The 22,216-nt window shown below is 34.6% G+C and overlaps 2 protein-coding genes across 2 annotated transcripts; both read left to right on the top strand.

Annotated features, from left to right (window-relative positions):
- Window positions 1-8,174: 8,174 nt before the first annotated feature.
- Window positions 8,175-12,894, top strand: LOC127172469 (protocadherin-10). The gene is made up of 4 exons (XM_051121744.1): window positions 8,175-10,761; window positions 12,102-12,163; window positions 12,271-12,383; window positions 12,479-12,894. Exons 1-4 carry the CDS (start codon window positions 8,287-8,289, stop codon window positions 12,736-12,738), a joined length of 2,910 nt encoding a protein of 969 aa, XP_050977701.1. The 5' UTR covers window positions 8,175-8,286; the 3' UTR covers window positions 12,739-12,894.
- A 2,018-nt stretch (window positions 12,895-14,912) lies between these two features.
- On the top strand, window positions 14,913-22,216 carry LOC127172472 (protocadherin beta-6). Its single transcript, XM_051121746.1, has 2 exons — window positions 14,913-17,587; window positions 19,739-22,216. The coding sequence occupies exons 1-2, from the start codon at window positions 15,176-15,178 to the stop codon at window positions 19,760-19,762; spliced, it is 2,436 nt and encodes an 811-aa protein (XP_050977703.1). The 5' UTR covers window positions 14,913-15,175; the 3' UTR covers window positions 19,763-22,216.

Raw genomic sequence — 22,216 nt, 5'->3', positions numbered from 1 at the left:
TGCGTTTGCCAGTCTGTGGTGTTTTCCTCTGGACTCCACCTGCAGATGAGGTTGCACACACACACACTTCAGTTCCTAATGTGGTCTTTTCCATTGTTTTCCACCACATTATGTAGATTTAATGTTCAAAGAGAAAGTATTTAACCATTTAACAATGTGCAGAAAGATGTTCAACTATTTTGTGAAAATAACAGCAGATGTGAGATAAAAGGAAGGATTCCGGGAACTTCAGGTATGTGTTATTCTGATTTACAATAGTGGAGTAAATCAAAATAGCTACAATTCACAAATGCATCCAACCATTTAGACGCCTGTCATTAAAGGATTAGAGAATCCACACCGCTTAATCTGTAATAAAGTGGATCAGGATCATGTATCTATTTACAATATTAAATTCTCTCATGTGCAATTAACCATCAAGGCATATCTACATAACCTTAGTGGGCTTTGATCCTAATTGAAAATAAATGGGATTGGTTAGAGGTTGATTTTTATGTAAGATTTCTCTGCTCATGTAAGTTGGTGGTTTGGGCTAAACTGCAACTCTATGATAGTCATTTAGCCCTAAAAGATTTTTGAGAACAAAATCTGATTTAAATGCATTACATGTGGCTATTTGCCACGTGCTTCATCTGTTTTCACTTATAATAAGAAAGTTTGACTCAAGAGCGCTGCTGCTGCCCCCCCTTCGGACGGATAGAGAACTGCTTGAAAAATAAATGTCCAAATGTTTTCATGTTTTGCAACTGCTGATATGAAAGGCACTACTTCTAGATATACAAAGATTCTTCTTAGAACCCATTGCGTTTTAAACTTTGTTTTGTCTATCATTTTCAGTATATATTTTTTTTCCAGGCTAAAATATATTTCAGATAGATACAGCATATGTATGTAAATGCTGTGTAATATGTTGTTTACTTTAAAATTGAAAATGCATTTATAAGAAAATACATTTTCTTAAATCATACAGTTAACTTTAGGTGAACACTTTATAAATGTTTATACAAATATTTATAGATGTTTATAAAATGTATTAATTGATAAGATGTATACATTTTATAAATGTTTTATGATTTTTTATAAATGCTTTGAACAATATAAAATATATTTAGATATTTAAAAACTAAATATATTAAAAATCTATTTTTCTAAATAGATTATAAAATATTCCAATAATAAAAAATATATAAATATGTGTTATTTTATTAGTATTTATTTAATAAATATATTATATTATAAAATTAATCATATAATTTATTAAATATTAAACAAAATATTAAAATTAAGTATTACATAAATAAAAGCAAATATTAGTAAAGTACATATTTGTATTAAATTATGTAATTTTATTTTTTTATTATTGAAGTGCCTGGAAATTATAATTATTATTATTATCATCATCATAATTATTATTGTTGTTGTTGTTGTTGTTGTTGTTATTATTATTATTATTATATAATATGCAAAAACATTTTAATAATATTGTTTTTTATATAATAATAATAATAATAATAATAATAATTTACAAGGAAACAAAACATTATTTTAATAATATTATAATAGTATTTAACAATAACAACAACAACAACAATAATAATAATAATAATAATTCACAAGAAAACAAAACCTTGTTTTAATAATATTATAAAAGTATTTAATAATAATAATAATAATAATAATAATAATAATAATAATAATTACAAGAAAACCATATTATTATATTATAGTATACTACTACTACTACTACTACTACTACTACTACTACTAATAATAATTTGCAAGGAATCCAAAACATGGTTTTAATAATATTATTATATTATTTTTATTATAATAATAATAATAATAATAATAATAATAATTTACAAGGAAACAAAACATTATTTTAATAATATTATAATAGTATTTAACAATAACAACAACAACAACAACAATAATAATAATAATAATTCACAAGAAAACAAAACCTTGTTTTAATAATATTATAAAAGTATTTAATAATAATAATAATAATAATTACAAGAAAACCATATTATTATATTATAGTATACTACTACTACTACTACTACTACTACTAATAATAATAATAATAATAATTTGCAAGGAAACCAAAACATGGTTTTAATAATATTATTATATTATTTTTATATAATAATAATAATAATAATAATTTACAAGAAAACCAAAACCTTATTTTAATAATACAATAATATTATTGTAATATAACACTATAATACTGATACCACTACTAGTACTAGTACTAAAAATAACAACAATAGTAATAATAATTTACAAGGAAACTCTTACAAAAAATCTTATTTTAGTAATATAATAATAATAATAATAATAAGAAGAAGAAGAATAAACGATGAAACCAAAACCTTATTTTACTAATATAATATTATTTTTATATATATATATATAAAAAATGTACTGTATTAAATTTGCTTTCACCCTGACTGTTAAGTTAGTTTGGCATACATGAGACTCACTCATGTGCCAATACCAGTGTGGCTGCTGGATGATTTCCTTAGCCACTCCATAAATATCTGTCTGTCTTCTGTGGGAATCCTTGAGTTGACACAGCTGAGAAGCAGGTGTTATTCACTGGGTTCCTCCCCCTGTCCCTCGTTCCCTTCATCTTCACTATCTTCTCTACTCCTGAGTCTCGTCCTTCCAGCTGCTCTTTCAATCTATCTTCATTCTGTGTGTCTTTTGCTTGTTATTCTTGTCCCCCACCACCTACAGCAGGGCCTGCCAGTACATATCCAGCTCCACTACTCATGTTAAAATGACAAACCCTGTCTATGTCTGTGTATACGTGTGATGTGGGAGCATGTTTATGTGTGTGTGTGAGAGAGAGAGTGAGATGAAGGCAGTGCCCACATTCCTATGGCATTCTTGACATTCTCCGTCTGTGGCACTCTGCCCCATCTCCACACTGTCTGTACATGTGTGAGAGAGAGATTTGATGCGTAAAGGAAAATGTACACTTTGTTCTCCTGATTGGCTTCCACAGGCCTGCAGGGTAGAATGGGGTAATTAGGAGAAGACTCTACCTCCACCCCGTGGCAGTTCACGAAGGTGCAATTAGTGTATAGGTCCACATCTGCAGTCAGAACCATACTGTGGTGCCAATTTATGCATTTTGAGTTTGCAAGGCAGCACTGCAGGTTTATTGATATTCCTCTTCCTTCTAGAGTTCTGCAATTAATTCTGTTTGAACTGCTTTATATGCATTCATTTTTACTTATAAATACACTCTAAAAAATGCTGAGTTGTTTCAACCCAACTTCAGGTCAAATATGGACTAACCCAAAGGTTGGGTTAGTCCATATTTGAACAAAAGTTCAACTCAGGAATTTTTTTTCTACTAAAAACAACAACAACAACAAACAAACAAAAATGAAGATTAAAATGTAAAAATCTCACATTTACATTGTTAGATTGTTCCTTATTCATGCAGAAATATAATAGTTTTCAATATCAGTATCTGTCTAACCATTTATTGCCTAACTTAAACTTAACACTACTGTTTTGCACATTTGTGAGGCTCCAAGCCCTGTTGTTTCCTTCTGGAAAGGAAAAAAAAAGTATTATTGCACTGTATTTGGTAAAGTGAAAATGATCATTGACTGTATTGTCATACACGGCAAATCATTTTTTGAAAATGTTTTAATATTTTAAAGTTGAATTTTAATATTATTTAATATTTTAAAGTTGAAGTCCCTTATGCTCACCAAGGCGGCATTTATTGATTTAAAATACAGTAAAAATGGTTACATTTGTGGAATATTATTACAATTAACAGAATTTCTTTGATGAATAGAAAGTTCAAAAGAACAGCATTTAAAAAAACAGCATTACAAATGTCTTTAGTGCCACTTTTGATCAATTTAATGCTTCCTTGATGAATGAAAGTTTTTTTTTATGTTTTAATATTTCTAAATAAGTCCATCATGCTCACTAAGGCGGCATTTATTTGATTTAAAATACAGTAAAAATGGTTACATTTGTGGAATATTGTTGCAATTTAAAATAATTGTTTAAAAAACAATTGGTTTAAAACGTAATTTATTCGATGCATAGAAAGTTCAAGAGAACAGCATTTATTTGAAAAATAAATTTTATTTAACATTATAAATCTTAGTAAGCCTTTACTGTCACTTTTGATCAATTTAAATGCGTCCTTGTTTTTTTTTTTTTTTTTTTTTTTTTATATTTTAAAATAAGTCACTTATGCTCACCAAGGCAACATTTATTCGATCAAAAAATAGTAAAAATGGTTCAGTTTGTGGAATATTATTACAATTTAAAAGAATTGTTTTAATTTGATGAATAGAAAGTTTAAAAGAACAGCATTTTTTTAATAATTTTTATGTAACATTATAAATGTCTCTTAATTTCTTTGATAAATAGAAAGTTCAAAAGAACAGCATTTTTTTAATATATATATATATATACATATCTATCTATATATCTATCTATCTATATATATATATATATATATATATAACATTACACATGTTTTACTGCCACTTTTGATCAATTTAATGCATCCTTGATAAATAAAAGTTTTTTTTATGTTTTAATATTTCTAAATAAGTCCATCATGCTCACCAAGGTGGCATTTATTTGATTTAAAATACAGCAAAAATGGTTCAATTTGTGGAATATTTTTTACAATTTAAAAGAATTGTTTTAAGCATTGTTTTAAATCTTAATTTATTTGATGCATAGAAAGTTCAAAAGAACAGCATTTAATTTGAAAAATAAATTTTATTTAACACTATAAATGTCTTTATTGTCACTTTTGATCAATTGAATGCATCCTTGCTGAATAAAATTCATCTTTTTTTCCAACTTACCCCAAACCTTTGAATGGCAGTGTATTACGGTTTAACTGTTTTACGTGTTTTAACTATTTTTAACATTGATAATAATAAGAAATGTTTTTTTGAACAGCCAGTCAGCATATTGAATGAGTAATGGTTGGTGAAAAATCAGCTTTGCCACAACAGAAATAAATTACATTTTAAAACTATAATTTTATAATTTTTAAAGTATTATAATAATATTTCACGAAATCACATTTTTACTGTATTTTTAATCAGATGAGCACATGAAAACTTATATGTGGTAGACTATTTACTATTTAAATTTATAATATCTATAAATATCTATTTATTTAATTGTCAAACTCAATTCTGAAGCCTCAGACTATTTGAATTATAATCAGTGGTCCGGTTGTGTAGCCTAATGCTGTTGTAGGTCAATCCGCATTTATGGAGTTCACCGGAGGCTAATGTAGGCTACAGACTAATTCAAAATCATTAAACCACTCTGGTTAAATCAATTCAGAGATAGAAGGAAAATGAGCCTTTAATTAGCGCCGGTCTAATGTCTGGACCACATGACACCCTGAAATTAGTGGGGGTGGTTATATTTTAAAAATTGAATTTTATCGCTATATTAAGGTGCATCTCTTGTATGGTAGGCTATATAAAAAATGTGTATAGACTTTTGCAGTACAAACCAGCAAACATATTCATAATATGTGCTTTATATGGTCACTTATTTATTTATTGTTAAAATATCCTCAGGTGCAGCAAATTTGGGTTAGGGGAAGGGGTGTCCAAGACCCTTAATTAAATTTTGATCGACTTCCTCGTAAGTATAGTGTATATACTGTAGGCTGCTTATTTAGCATTTTGTTTAAAAAAAGTTTTAAACAATTTAGTTAAAAAAATGACAAGAAGTCACACTCCTCCAGTAGTCCTATATGATAATAAACATAAAGAACAACTGTTTACACCACTCCACATTCGTGTCCTCTTTTTGGCCATTAATGAGAGTAAATGTGTTTGTTCGGTGGGTCGATTTAAGTTGCTTTATTTCCGACTCGGCTCTATGCCATTTAGTATGCACTTAAGGTAATGGAAAGCAGGAGAATATCATGGGAACCCTGTAGTCTGCTGCTCAACCAATCACGAGCAGCTGGATTATGCCTCACAAAACCTTTTAATACCACTGTTCACTAATGATCCGGACCCGCGGCCCTTTAATCCCCACTACATTAATTAAAAAGAGCACGAGCCCTTGGAAGATCGTGCCATCTGCTGCAGTTTCATTCCATAGACAGATTGTGTTTGCTGCTTATTTAAAACAGAATTTCTTTACTTGTCAGAGAAGGCAGGAGGAATGAGAAAGGGATAAGACTGGAGGAATTACATAGGGAAGAAGCTAGAGTTCTTTTGAAATATCTTGAAAAGTCTTTGTCTCAGCTTCGTTGCCTGCTCTTGCAACCCATCGCAATATAGCCTTAATGCTAAATATTAGTCTGAATAATAAAATGAAATGTCTGTCATCATTTATTCACCCTCAAGTTGTTCCAAACCTGTGAGAGTTTCTTTCTTCTGTTGAGCACAAAAGGAGATATTGTGAAGAATGCTGGCAATCACATAGTTGACGGTAGCCATTGGCTTCCAAAGTATGGAAAAAATACTGTTTACTAAAAGAAATGAAAGTGTTTGAGGAAAACATTCCAGGATTTTTCTCCATATAATGGACTTAAATGGGGATCAACGGGTTGAAGGTCCAAATTTCAGTTTGAATGCACCTTCTAAAGGCTCTACACGAGCTACAATGATGTTGGACGATTCTGAAGTTGTAGGAGAAAATAAGATGGAGTTTTCCGCCATTCTTTATCTTTTTGACCCGGAGTACACAGACGATGAACTTACACATGATTTGTAGTAGTGATGGGAAGCTTGGATCATTTTACCAACTCTGACCTTTGAGTCTCGTTCAGCAAAATGAACAAATCTTTTTTCGAGTCATTTCGTTCATTTTAGCAAAATATACGTGTTATGACGTAACAGAAAAGATTAATCTTTTAAGAAACAGAAAAGATTAATTCATTGTTTACCTGGGTCTTTAGTCTATGATTAGCTCACCTCACCTCTTATCTGACAAGTTTTCGGGTATGAGTCGTTCGTTCATCACGTGACAGCCCCATAAGATGGACAAACGACTCGAAAAACCTGAAGACTCGAAACAGGTGAACTAATTCCAGTACAGACACTAATAGGATGTTGCGCATGCGCGACTGAACGAATCACTCCCCGAGACGACTCATTCTTCCCGAGTCACATTAAAGATCTGTTCAAAATGAACGAATCATTCAAGAACGTGCATTCCAGAGCCTGTGCTACACAAGCTTTTGTGCTTAAAAAATTTTATTTTTCGAAAAAAATGACAGATCGTTTCGCTAGATAAGACCCTTCTTCCTCGGCTGGGATCGTTTAGAGCCTTTTGAAGCTGCATTTAAACTACATTTTGGAAGTTCAAAATCGGGAATATGAAGAAAAATCCTAAAAAGTTTTCCTCAAAAAACATAAACTAATACTTTAAATAGCTGGTTACGTTACAAAATGATTTATAAAAACGAGATCGGCTGAATATCAGGAATAACTGTATGTGACCCTGGAACACAAAACCAGTCATAAGAGATTTATACATTATTTGAAAGCAGAATAAATAAGCTTTCCATTGATGCATGGGATGTTAGGACAGGATAACATTTGGTCCGAGATAAAACTATTTGAAAATTTGGAATCTGAGGGTGCAACAAAAACAAAATATTAAGAAAAAAAGCGTTTAAAGTTGTCCAGGTTTTTAGCTATGCATATTACTAATCAAAAATTAGGTTTTGATATGTATTTACGGTAGGAAATTTACTAAATATCCTTATGGAACATTGTCTTTACTTAATATTCTAATGATTTTTGGAATTAAAAAATCGATAATTTTGACCCAATATGTATTTTTGGCTATTGCTACAAATATACTCGTGCTACAAGACTGGTTTTGTGGTCCAGGGTCACATATAACAACAAATAATTTTTAAACAGAATGTAATGTATTAAAAAGGATAAAGATGTAAAAACTAGTGTTTCTTAAATCGACGACTACTGTCATGAGGCACCTTTCCTCCCCAACACACAGGTCCCATTCCACCTCCACTCCTTCTGTCTCCCACATCCAAACACACTCACACACACACTCTCTCACTCTCGCGCACGTGCCATTGGCCAAAGGCGCGCACACTAGTGCTGAAGTACGAGGTTCAGGCATTTACCACTTCACTGTCATTAGCGTGCGCAGTCTCTGTCGAAATGTTACTGTGCGCTTGGGTGGGTTTTTATCCACCATTTTAAAGCTTTAATTATGAATGTTTTGTTTGGTCGTTCATCTGAAGGCACATATTAAGAAGGAGCCTGTATTTCAATGGAGATGTGGATATGGACATGGCAGGTATCCTGCCTGGCGCTCATCGCGTCTGTGTTGGATGTAGTTATGGCACAGATTCGTTACACGATCCCAGAGGAACTGGAGCACGGGGCTTTTGTTGGAAATATCGCGGAGGATCTGGGACTAGACACAAGCAAACTCTCAATCCGCAGGTTTAGAATAGTCTCAGGCGCGAAGCGGCAATATTTAGAGGTGAATTTAGAAAACGGGGTTTTGTTTGTCAACGAACGAATTGATCGAGAAGAGTTGTGCGAACAAAATCCGTACTGTTCATTCCATCTCCAGGTTGTGATCGAAAACCCATTAGAATTGTATAGAGTGGAAGTTGAAATATTAGACGTCAACGACAACTCTCCTGTTTTCCCATGGAGTGAATTTAACCTGGATATTTCCGAATCGGCCGCTCCTGGTTCGCGCTTCCCACTGGAAAGCGCACAGGACCTGGACGTCGGTGACAACTCTCTTCGCTCGTACCTGCTGAGCGTAAACGAACACTTTGTCCTCGATGTCCAGACGCGCAGCGACGGCAGTAAATTCGCAGAACTGATCCTCGAAAGTCCGCTGGACCGGGAGCAGCAGAAAAATCACCTGATGGTTCTTACAGCGGTGGACGGAGGCTTGCCAGAAAGATCGGGCACTGCGCAAATAAACATAACGGTGCTGGATGCCAACGACAACGCTCCTGTGTTCGATCAGAACTTTTATAAAGTAAGACTAGTGGAAAACGCGCCGAGAGGCACAGTCGTGATCAAACTAAACGCGACTGATCTCGATGAAGGACCTAATGGAGAAATCACGTACTCTTTTAGCGGCCACGCTCCGATGAGAGTGCGCGAGTTGTTCAGCGTGGATTCCCGCACTGGAGAAATCAAAGTGAAAGGACTTATAGATTACGAAAAAGCACGGATGCATGAGATCTATGTACAAGCCAAGGACAAGGGACCGTCAGCGGTGGCGGTGCATTGCAAAGTTATGGTAAACATCATAGACGTCAACGACAATCTTCCAGAAGTGATTCTTACATCGGTATCCACGCCTGTTCAAGAAGACGCGCCACCTGGCACTGTCATAGCAGTCATAAGCGTTATGGATAAAGACTCTGGAGAAAATGGAAATGTTGATTGCGAAATTCCTCATCACGTTCCCTTTCAGCTGCATTCCTCTTTTAAAAACTATTATACCTTAGTGACCTGTGATTTTCTGGACAGAGAGACTATTTCAGAATATAACATCACTCTCACGGCGCGTGATATGGGCTCACCGCCGCTGTTTACTAGGAAAACAATTTTAGTGCAAGTGTCTGACATCAACGATAACGCTCCGCGTTTCAAACAGCCGTCATATACGGTTTACCTGACCGAAAACAACGCGCCAGGAGCCTCGATTTGCACCATCACCGCGCAAGACGCAGACGCGGACCAGAATTCCTACTTATCCTACTCTATTCTAGAAAACGACATCCATGGAATGCCGGTGTCCACCTACGTGTCCATCAACTCAGATAACGGCAACATTTACGCACTGCGCTCTTTCGACCACGAGCAGTTGAGAAACTTTCAGATCGTGGTTCAAGCCGAAGATGCTGGTTTTCCGCCTCTCCGCGCGAACGTTACAGTCAACGTGTTTGTTTTGGATCAGAACGACAACCCTCCAGTCGTTGTATCCCCTTTGCCCGAGAACGACACCGCAGCGGTTGTAGTTGTCCCCAGATACGCTGACGCCGGGTACCTAGTGGCTAAAATCACCGCCATGGACGCGGACGCCGGGCAAAACTCGCGTCTCTTTTATGAAGTCCTCCAAGCTACAGATCTCAGTTTGTTTAGTGTTGCTCTGTACACTGGAGAGATCAGGACAATTCGGCGGCTGCTGGACAACGACCCCAGAAGGCAGAGGCTGGTGGTTTTGGTCAAGGACAACGGTCAGCCGCCGCTGTCGGCCACGGCCTCCATCATGTTGTCAGTTGTTGACAGCGTGCCAGAATCCTTGCCTGATTTTGGTGACCTCGCGCTCAGCCCTCAGTACCGGTCAAACCTCACGCTGTATTTAATCGTATCTCTGGGCGCCGTTTCATTCACGTTTCTTGTGGCTATTATTGTCCTGGCTACAATTAAAGGATTGAAGGACAGGAACTCGTGCTGTGGATTTCATTCTAACGACTCCGAAAGTGACGTCATTAAGAAGTCTAACTTGAACATTCATATATCACCGGGATCAAACAGACCCGCGCACTGCGTAGAAGTAAACGGGAGCAACCCAATAGGTCAAAACTACTGCTATAAAATGTGTTTGACTCCAGAGTCATCTAAAAGTGACTTCATGTTTCTCAAACCATGCAGTCCGACCGGAACATCTTCTAGAAATAACATCAAGGAAATGGAAAATAAAACTTTAACCTGGAGCCCAGCCAGCCACAGTCTTGGTACAAGAAATGGGACGACCTCCCCAAATGAAGTAAGTGATAATATACATATGACGCAAATCTCACGTTTGTCCACTAGATGGAGACTTACATAAATCACCCCAGGATACTAGCATGTAAATTGTAATTGAAAACATAAAATGACATTGTAAACGACACAAAGGAATTAATAGTTAAACGATATGTATTCAGTAAAATATATTAGATAAAATATATTAATATATATTATTAAATAAAACAATGTCCAATTCTAACGGTCTAATGATAATAAATGATAATAATATGATTTATGTAATTTATAATAATACCTACTGAGTATAATATAATATAATATAATATAATACAATGCAATATAATATAATATAATATAATATAATATAATATAATATAATATAATATAATATGCAATTATAATGGTCCATAATAATAAACGATTTAATTAATAAATTAATAGTAATAAATATAATTATAATTGTAATATTATAATCCATAATAATGGTCCATAATAATAAATTAATAGTAATATTAAAATATGATTTAATTAATAAATTAATAGTAATATTGTAATATGATTATATAATTAATAAAAATAACTATTGAGCAAACTGTATTTTCTACTATATATTTAAATTCCCATAATATAATATGCAGTTAGAATGTTCCATAATAATAAATCAATAGTAATCTTGTTATATGATTTAATAATAAATGATAATAATATGATTATGTAGTTAATAATAATAACTACTGGGCAAACTGTATTTTCTAATATATAATATATTTAAGTTCCCATGATAAAATAAAATAAAATAAAATAAAATAAAATAAAATAAAATAAAATAAAATAAAATATAATTAATATGCAATTATAATGGTCAATAATAAATTAATAGTAATATTAAAATCATATTAATAATAATATGATTATGTAGTTATAATATAATATAATATAATAATGTACAATTATTGTAATAGAGTAATATAATGTAATAATAATAATAATAATAATGACAATAATAATAATTTTGATTAATTTACTGAACAGCAGTGAAGTCAACAATTGAGTAAACAATATTGTTTGTTTCATTGTTTTTCTACCTTTGAGCTACTTGTTTTTTTTTTTCACTGTGAACTAGACCTTAAAATTCTTAATGCATAGTTCATAAATAAATGATAACATAAACAAATGCATTTTTAGTCATTGCTCCAATTTGTAGGTGTACTGCAACAAGGTGATGAATTAGTAAAGTCACTTAGTGCTTTAGCGACTGTTTTTGATGTATTCCGAGGCCATTGGCATTATGTTTATAGTACATCCTTTAACCTCTCATGTGTGAGTGTAGTAAATATTTAAACTTTTTTTCCTTTGCAGCTCAAACAGGGAAACAAAGACCAAACCCTGACCAAGAACCAGCTCAATTATACATATAAAAGGTAATAACATTAAAAGCTGATTCATTTGCTCTCTTTGTCCTCCCTCCCCCCTCATTCTCACTCACATGCACAAAGCATCTGACGTGTCCACGTTTTTGTTTTTCTAGCCATACTTCAATAAACACAGGCAGGACACTGCAGCGCAGGCTGATTCAGGACTCAGACAACTATGCTTACACATCTGTCCCACAGTACTGGACCTGGGGAAATCATATGCATGGTAAAATCATTATAATTGTCATCCCTAAGCACATGATCAAAAAGACCAGTTTTGTACTGTTTATCCAACCATTTTTTCTTTGTCATTTAAAACAGATTATAAGACCTCATCCAAAGGTGGAGGTTTTCCAAATCGCTCATGGACACGTTACAACCAACAAGATTCAATTCAACCCCCACCAGACTATCAGCATAATGTTTACATTCCCGGAACACCATCAACACTCTGTACGCTTAAACTGGCAAACAATGGAGACATTGAAGTCTGCAACTCATTCTCAACGTTTGGCAAAAAGAAAAAGCCAAACAATAACAATCAAGAGGACGCAATAATAACCAATGATTTTTTCAAATGATTTTTTCCAGTTGTATTTTTCACCTGTAGATTACTTCCTGTATATAAGTTGTGTATATTTTAGTTGGATTATATGTACTCTGTGATTTGGCAACAACAGGACTTAAAAAAGTGCTGTGATAATTATTATTATTATTATTATTTTGCATTTTTTTTTTTCTTTTTATTTACCTGCAGTATTTCTGAAAACATTAAGATGGATGCTTTAATTGTAATTACCCATACTGATGAGAATATAGGTTCTATTTTCCTATTTTATATCCTTCTCATTACCAAAATGTACAGAATAAAGAAAATTATTAGAATTTGTCTTTGAACTCATTGGTCTCTCTTCTTGCTAAAAAAAGTAGGGTTTCCACTACAGTGGTGCTTACTGTGCCAAAATGACAAGAAACATTAAGAGCATAATGATATAAAACTGTGTATCTCTTGTCTCTTCACACTTTCTCCTACAGTTAGAATAAAAAGAAAAAAGTAGGAGAGAACTTTAAGTTGGCTTTTAAATAAAAATTTACATTTAATCAGATGCTTTTATCCAAATGACTAGCAAACGAGGACAATAGAAACAGTCAAACCAACAAAAGTGCAAGAATATATTTATATAAACTCTACCAGTCAAAAGTTTTTGAACAGTAAGATTGTAATGTTTTTTAAAGAAGTCTCTTCTGGTCACCAAATTTTTGCTCACCATTTATTTGATCCAAAGTACAGCAAAAACATTTTGAATGATTTGAAATATGTTTACTATCTAAAGTAACTGTTTTCCAGTTGAATATATTTTAAAATGTAATTTACTCCTGTGATTTCAAAGCTGAAAACCTGTTTAGCATCATTACTCCAGTCACATGATTCTTCAGAAAGATTTGCTATATATATACACTGCCCTCCAAAAGTTTGGAAACACCCCTGGCAAAGTGTGGTTTTAGACGATATCAGCATAAATCCTTATCATTTTTTGGTGCAAATACATTAAAGTAACTTGACATTATCATTGAAGACCAGCGATAATAATTTCCATTTTGATTACATAACAATGGCAATATATACATGTCAAAGTCAGACATGCCTCTTTGCCAGCTGTGATGCCTGGTTACTGGTTTAAACTTGGCCCAGGTTTTTAAAAGATTTTTGGGTCAGCACACCTTAACAGCTTCAACAGTTGATTGCCAATTAAGTTTAGAATACAATGAATTTAGGCTCAGATTATGCAGAGCTGTAATAGCTGCTAATGGTAGATATTGTGATTAATCGAAAATGTAAGATGTATAAACTTTTTATGTCATAAAATATGTTTTTGCAGTTTGTGTTGTCCCTTATCAGTTCAAAATGATTACAAATTAAAAAGGATTCATGCCAATATTGTCCAAAACCCCACTTTTCTAGGGGGTTTCCAAACTTTTGGAGGGCTATATATATATATATATATACATAATCATTTTGCTTCCTCAAGATATATATATACACACACACACTGACTCCAAGCTTTTGCATGGTATAGTGTAAAACTCTTAAAACTTTTTAGTTCAGATAAATAAATGCTGATCTTCGGATCTTTCTATTCATCAAAGAATCCTGAAAAAATGCACTCAGCTGTTTTAAATAATCATGTGACACTGAAGACTGGAGTAATGATGCTGAAAATTTAGCTTTGATCACAGGAATAAATTACCTTTTAAAAAATATACAATAAAAAACAGTTATTCTAAATAGTAAAAAAAAAAAAAAAAAAAAAAAAAAAAAAAAAAAAAAGAAAATACTGTTTTCTGTACTTTGGGTCAAATAAATACAGGCTTGGTGAGCAAAAGAGACTTCTTTAAAAAACATTAAACATTTTTGTGTTCAAAAACTTTTGACTGGTAGTGTATACATACTTTTTAAATACCATATATATATATATGGTTAGCACCGTATGGATCTGTCCGTGGTGCTGAACCTTTTTCTTGTTGGATGACGCCCAAAAGTTATAATTTGTCGAGAAAAGTGAAATAAAAGTACTTTAAATGTCACTACATTTATTTGTTACTTTAAACATTTGCAGCCAAACTACACATTCTCTATTGACTTTCATTAATAAGGACATTAATAAGGAGTGCTCAAAATGCTGAGCAGAAATACTATATTCTTTCATAAATAACTTATTTTGTCTTAAAAAAATATTTTTATGCAAACCTTTATCTTCACACGATGTCGCTGCACTGCTGATATTCACTTTAAGGAGGGATGCAAGAACAGCCATGCTTTGCTTTCATAATGCTATTGGACGGAGGCAGAGAGAGGTGCACTGAAGCTCAGCTGAATCTGATGAGCGGGCGGGATCCACAGCACGGCGCTATGGCGATGCTCTGCTGGATGTTTTCAAGAATCCAAATACCCGCTAACCTCGATTCGTTTTGGAACACACTGTTTTATTTTTAGTGAAAGACAGTGAAAGCATTGCCATGCGCTCTGCAATGGATCCGTGGAGGAGAAGGCAGCTCGGTTTTGTCGTCCTCTCCGCGATATGGAGTCTCGCCTCGGCTGTAACAAGATACTCCATCCCTGAAGAAATTCCAGTGGGCACCGTGATAGCTAATATCGCCACGGATTTGGGCCTTGACGCGCACAGCCTGTTGGAACGAAAGGTAAAGCTGGATTATATCCATAGCAAGAAATACCTAGAAATAAACAAAGACACTGGGGAACTGTACATCGCTGAGAAAATTGACCGGGAGTATTTATGCCCGGCCAAAACATCATCGTTTTGCTTCCTCAAGATGGACGTGATAATTGAGAGTCCGATTCGCATATTTAATATCGAATTAGAGATTATGGACATCAATGACAACGCGCCTCAATTCAGAAGGGAGAGAATACCGCTCGATATTTCAGAATCAGCAACACCCGGAGAGAGATTTTCTTTAACAAACGCGGTGGATGCAGATGTTGGAGAGAACTCAATCGAGACCTATTATCTGAGTGACAGCGACACGTTTACGATTGAAATCCAGTCTGGAAGTGACGGGACTAAGTACGTGGACCTAGTGCTAAAAGCGAGTTTAGACCGAGAAAAACAAGCCGTTCATACACTAACCCTCACCGCCGTGGACGGAGGCTTGCCTGCGCGCTCAGGCACGGCCAGCATCATCGTTCAAGTGCTGGATACCAACGACAACGCCCCTCAATTTGATCGACAAGTGTACTCGGTTGACCTCATTGAAAATGCACCAATCGGGACACTGATTATGCAGCTGAACGCAACCGATTTGGATGAGGGTGTCAATGCGGAGGTCACATACTCCTTCACTTTATACACATCTGAGAAAACACAAGAAAAGTTCTCTTTGGATCCCAACAGCGGAGAAATAAGAGTAAAAGACATGATTGATTTTGAAGAAGTGAAGAGCTTTGAGATGTACGTTGAAGCCAAGGACAAGGCTGTGAATCCGCTTTCTGGTCAGTGTAAAATTTTAGTATTCATCACCGATCTAAACGACAACCATCCTGAGATTACGATAAAATCTTTTCAGAGTTCGATTAAAGAAAATGACCCTATCGGAACAGTGATTGCCGTCATCAGCGTGAGCGATAGGGACTCTGGAGATAACGGTAAGGTTGTCCTCTCCATCCACAATGCTGAGATGTTACCGTTTGCTCTCAGAAAGTCATCTGAAGACTTTTTTGAGTTAACAGTCACCGAATCGCTTGACCGCGAGGTCAAAAGCAGTTATGATATCACACTCTATGTAACTGACAGAGGAACCCCTCCTTTGACTGATAACGAAACAATCAGTCTTACAATTCTAGACGTCAACGATAATGCCCCAACGTTCCCTCAATCCCTCTATACCATTCATCTAATGGAAAACAACGAGCCTGGGGCATTGCTCGCCTCCTTAACCGCCCGTGACCCAGACTTGCATGAAAATCAGTATCTTGTTTACTTCATCGTAGAAAAAGAAATCGCCAACACGTCAATGTCCATGCTGTTTTCCATCAATCCCGAGAACGGCAACCTCTATGCGTTACGCACGTTTGACTATGAAAGAGAGAAGGAGTTTCTCTTTCACATCGAAGCTAGAGATTCAGGACTCCCTCCTCTCAGCAGTAACGTGACTGTACACATTATCATCCTAGACCAAAATGACAACACACCGCTCATAGTTTCTCCATGGCGTCCACAAGGTGCTGTTATAGAGGAAATAATCCCGAGGTCGAGCGATAAAGGATCTTTAGTCACCAAGGTCATTGCGTTGGATGCCGACTCCATGCAGAACTCTCGTATAACTTATCAGTTCCTCCAGATCACCGACACCACGCTATTCAGCCTCGACCAGTACAACGGCGAGATACGAACCACACGCATGTTCAGTTACAGAGACCCCAGACAGCAGCGCCTGGTCATCATAGCCAGAGACAACGGAGATCCTCCTCGCTCCGCCACGGTGACCATCAAGATCTCCACGGTGGAGCAAGTGGTCACGAGGTTTACCGAAACCACAGAGGTGCCTATCGAATACGACCTGTTCACTGATCTCAACCTGTATTTGCTGATCGGTTTGGGCTCGGTGTTGTTTCTTCTGCTCATAACTGTCCTGGTGATCATCGTGCTGAAATGTCAAGAACCGAAACCGTCACAAGCAGCTCATCAGGGTAGGAACAGCATCGTCAGCCAGAGGAACTCCTCCACCATCGCTGACTCTACTCTCATCTCAAGTGATGCCTATTGGTACAGTCTGTTTTTGGCAGAGACTAGAAAAGGGAAGGTGGTAGTGCGGCAGCCCCTTCCTAACGGAGCAGGGTTTATTGTGTCAAGCATCCCAGGAAGTGCTGCACTGACTGAGACCAGTGCTTCAAGGTCTTCTACTTTACAGGTACTGAATGCGTTTAGAGTTGTATGTACTTATATGCATATACAGTAACCGCAAAAAGTATTCAAACATATAGGACATTCTCAAAAAACAGTGACTGCATTACATAACACAACATCAAACCAAGTGCATTTACTTGAAATAAATATAGCCAAAGGTCACTTTTTAAGCAAAAAATCGCACAAAAATAAGTTTACTCAGTGATTTTCAAACTTTAGGGAAACTTTCATAGTTTAAACCTGAGTTCAGACAGCCACTAAAATTGCCTTGGGTCTGCTGGTTAAACAAAATAAATAAAGTAAAAAAAGTGTTTACTGTAAATACTAATCAGTAACAAAACAGATCACCAAGACGTCAATGTCTATGCTGTTTTTTCATCAATCAAGAGAACAGCAACCTCTACGCCTTGCGCACGTTTGACTCTAAAAGAGAGAATGAGTTTCTGTTTCACATCAAAGCTTGAGATTCAGGACTCCCTCCTCTTAGCAGTAATGTGACACATCACACACATCATTATCCTGGACCAAAATGACAACATGCCACTGTTTTTTCATGGCATCCGCAAGGTGCTGTTATAGAAGAAGGCTGTTTGCTTATGTTATCAGAATATATATTAAGTTGATATATGAAGTTGGACCAGTATTAATGCACCAGTATGTGTCTAAATTTGGATGTGAGTGGGAGAAAGAGTATGACAAGCATTGAGGTGTGAAGTGAAGGAAGAGTGAGACAGAAGCACTACCAGTGAGAATGTCTAACAATTCAGACTTTTTTCCTTGCAATTTCAAAAAATAAATTTGCAATTCTGAGAATTAAAGTCATTTGTGAGTTTACATTACATCTTGCAATTCAGTTTTTCTTGCAATTCCAAGTTTATATCTCATAATTCTGACTTTTTTCTTACAATTCCTAGTTTATATCTCACAATTCTGACTTTCTTCCCCACAATTCCGAATTCATTTCTCACAATTCTTTTTTTCTTACAATTCCGAGTTTATATCTCACAATTCAGACTTTTTTTCACAATTCTGAGATTATATTTTATAATTCTGACTTTTTTCTCGCAATTCCGAATTTATCTCACAATTCTGACTTTTTTCTTACAATTCCTAATTTATATCTCACAATTCTGACTTTCTTCCCCACAATTCCGAATTCATTTCTCACAATTCTTTTTTTCTTACAATTCCGAGTTTATATCTCACAATTTAGACTTTTTTTCACAATTCTGAGATTATATCTTATAATTCTGACTTTTTTTCTTACAGTTCTGAGTTTATATCCCACAATTCAGACTTTTTTCCTCACAATTCCGAGTTTATATTGCAGCTGTGAGTTTATATCTTGCTGTTCAGACGTTTTTCCACAGTTGTTTATATCTCACAATTCTGACTTTTCTTCTTGTCATTCCGAGTTTATATCTTGCAAATCAGACTTTTTATTTCACAATTCTGAGATTATATCTTACAGTTCTGACTTTTTTTTCTCACAATTATGAGTTTATATCTCACAATTCTGACATTTTTCTTACAATTAAGTTTATATCTCCCAATTCTGTCTTTCTTCCTCACAATTTCGAGGTTATATCTCACAATTCTGTCTTTTTCTCGCAATTCCGAGTTCATATCTCGCAATTCTTATTTTTTTCCCCTGCAATTCTGAGTTTATATCATGCATTTCTGACTTATTGCTCAGAATTGCAACTTTGTTTCTTAGAATTGCGATTTTATATCTCACAATTCTTAGAAAAAAAGTCAGAATTGCAAGATGTAAACTCGAAATTGTGAAAAAAAAGTCAGAATTATGTGATAAAAAGTCCCAGTTACCTTTTTTATGTTTTATTCAGTGACAGAAATGGTCTTCCGTATGTATAAGAACAACCAGTAATGTTATTTCTTTTTCCACTTTTTTTTTCCCTGTTGTTTTTATTATTTACTTGTTTTGATGGATAAGTAGGCAGGTAAACTATTTAAAAATCAGTATTTAAGAACTAAAGGAATACTTGAGGTGCAGAATTGTTCAAAATGCTAAAAACGTATACCATCAAATTCAATGATAAGTTGCTTTGCCAAATGCAAAATGTCAACATTAATGTGCTCAGAAAGATTGCAGCCTTGACTCTCTATGATTAATGGTGTTTTCATCCACTGACAGGAGTCAAGCAGTGATTTACCGTGATCTGGACATGCTGACTGATGGATTACAACCTTCCACACCAGGCTCACTGTCCATGAGAGACAGATTGATCTTCTGTTTTACTGTTCATCAGGGTTTCAATCGATTCAAGACTGTGAAGGATCAAGGTTTTCAAACACCTCTGTGTGTACCTTCAAGAGAGCATTTTTTAATATCCTTTCATATTTTGTATTTATGTAGTTCGTCACCTCATTTATATTTATTTATTTATATTACTTCTTATTTTCCGTGCTCTTGCAAAGCTTGTGTCAGACTAGACATAAAGACACAACTCAGATTATTCAGTTACTTCTGTTATTTTGACCATCACTTCTTCTCCTACTTCCTGATCTTCATGTTGCCTTTTTGGCTAATAGAAGAATTCACTTTAATCTGACTTTCAAGACCTACATTGTGTCAGAGAGAGAGACATTCAGTGCGGCTTTGTGGCGAATAAGGCTGGGTCTAACAACTGTATATCAGCCACTTGTAACCACATAAAGCATGACTTTGCATGGCTAAGACAAACAAGATGGACTTTTTTTTTTATCTAAAAGACTTCCTAACAGACTCTACCACAGAGGAAAGAGAGAAGTGACACTAGACGCCTACAAAAACTGGACCTGTCTGGTTCTAGTCAGATATGAACTGCAAAACAGCTGGTAAAGAGGTAAAAAGAGGGTCAAGACTGTTAAAGCGTTCTGGTATTAATGATGCTCTATTTTTACACGTTAAAACACGCTGATGAGAAAGCTGTGATCAGATGAGCACAATCTAACGAACCAGGCATCGTCTATACCTCAAAACACTTGGTTTGCCAGCTATGTGGTGCACATGTATACAGAAACTAATGTTTATTTTTATCCTGTCTACCAAATACCATAAACGGCCTAAAACTGATTTTCTCTGGCAAGAGCATTTAAGAAAAAAATGAAAGTAATTACATCGGTAACACTTTACAATGTACACTTTTACACTTTACAAAGTTTTCATTTGTTAACATTAGTTAACTACGTTATTTAACATGAACTAACAATAAAATGCTTTTAATTTAATAATTATTTCTTAATATTACTATAAAATACTAATATTACAGACATGCGCTAACATGAGCTATCAATAAACACTGTAAAAAGTTTTTAGCAACTGCTTTAAAATTTTAAGTTAAATCATCTTAAAAGTACAAGTTATTTCACTTTGTTGTAGTGAGTTGAAATGACTTGTAGTCTGAGTTGATTTAACTTAAAATTTTAAGGCAGCTGCTGAGCTTAAGTTTTTAGGTTTGAAACTGGTGAAAACTCTTTACAGTGCAGTTGTATTTGTATTAACTAATGTTAATAAAGATGAATAAATAGAGCAGCAAAGTCTTGTTTATTGTTAGTTCATGTTAGCTACGGTATTAATTAATCTGAACTAATTCAACCTTATTGAAAAGTGTTAGCAACATTTTACTGAAAACCATAGACATAAAAAATGTTAATTTAGTGCAAATTGAACTTCACACTTGGTGCGAAAACAAAAAAGGTTTATCAAAAAACATTTATTACTCGACCTTTTTGCAGATATATGTAGCCAGTGCTAGAATATCGCCTTGCCACAAACATCAATAATCGACAACAATAATATAAACTAGATCTTTTTTTGTACAAGAATCAACAATTGTATTATCAAATTGCTATTCAGTGTCATTTTTGGCCTTGTTTACATACATTTTTGAGGTTTATATTGTTTTGTATTATGAAAACGAGATTCAAATGCTTGTTAATGTATTTAATGCTGCTTCTTATATAATGACAGTGCAATGTGTTGAGCATTTATTATTTGTGGTGAAATATTTGGCAATTTCATTATATGATTTTATAGATCTAATGATATCATGGCAGAAATCAAAACTGTATTCCTTTCCTTGTATTTAAACAATGTGTCAGCTACTGAAGAGTGAGTGGGAAGGTGAAAAGGCGTAAGAACAGTGCAAGAAAATGTGGTGTAGAGAGAAAAAACAGCAATATAGGTCACTTGAAACATGTGATTTGTATTCAGATTGACACATCCTGTTACCAGGACAGAGAACAACACCACAAGTTGCCATTAGTATTGACAGCCATGTAATTCATTTGAACTTACTTTCCTGAAAAGTGACAAGTCAAATTGGAGTTCCTGCAGCAGATTTGAGAATTTACAGATAGACACAGGTCAAAAATGCTGGTGCCTTTAGCTGTTTGCTTTAGGGCAGAGAACAGTGTGCCTGAAATCTTACATGATAAAAGACAGGATCAAGTTCAGTATTGACATATATGTCACAATCTCATTGACATGCCTTGGGTTACTCATTTCAGTATTTGTATTTCTGTTGCCTTACTTGCGAAATGTCCTTATGCAAACAGTAAACAATGCCTTTGTATCCTTGCTGGACTTTATGATTTGCCCTTTGCTTGTAAATACTGCAATGTGAATAAA

The sequence above is a fragment of the Labeo rohita genome, chromosome 10, assembly GCF_022985175.1.
Source record: "Labeo rohita strain BAU-BD-2019 chromosome 10, IGBB_LRoh.1.0, whole genome shotgun sequence".
Lineage (NCBI taxonomy): Eukaryota > Metazoa > Chordata > Actinopteri > Cypriniformes > Cyprinidae > Labeo > Labeo rohita.
Note: the sequence above shows the minus strand (reverse complement) of the source record. Positions and strands in the feature narration are given on the sequence as shown.

Bases quoted from the DNA above. Each gene is read 5' to 3' on its own strand.
- LOC127172472 (XM_051121746.1), top strand. From the start codon at position 15,176: ATGCGCTCTGCAATGGATCCGTGGAGGAGAAGGCAGCTCGGTTTTGTC. The intron at 17,588-19,738 runs GTACTGAATGCG...ATCCACTGACAG, and splicing joins CAAGGTCTTCTACTTTACAG to GAGTCAAGCAGTGATTTACC.
- LOC127172469 (XM_051121744.1), top strand. From the start codon at position 8,287: ATGGAGATGTGGATATGGACATGGCAGGTATCCTGCCTGGCGCTCATC. The intron at 12,164-12,270 runs GTAATAACATTA...TTGTTTTTCTAG, and splicing joins CTCAATTATACATATAAAAG to CCATACTTCAATAAACACAG. The intron at 12,384-12,478 runs GTAAAATCATTA...CATTTAAAACAG, and splicing joins CTGGGGAAATCATATGCATG to ATTATAAGACCTCATCCAAA.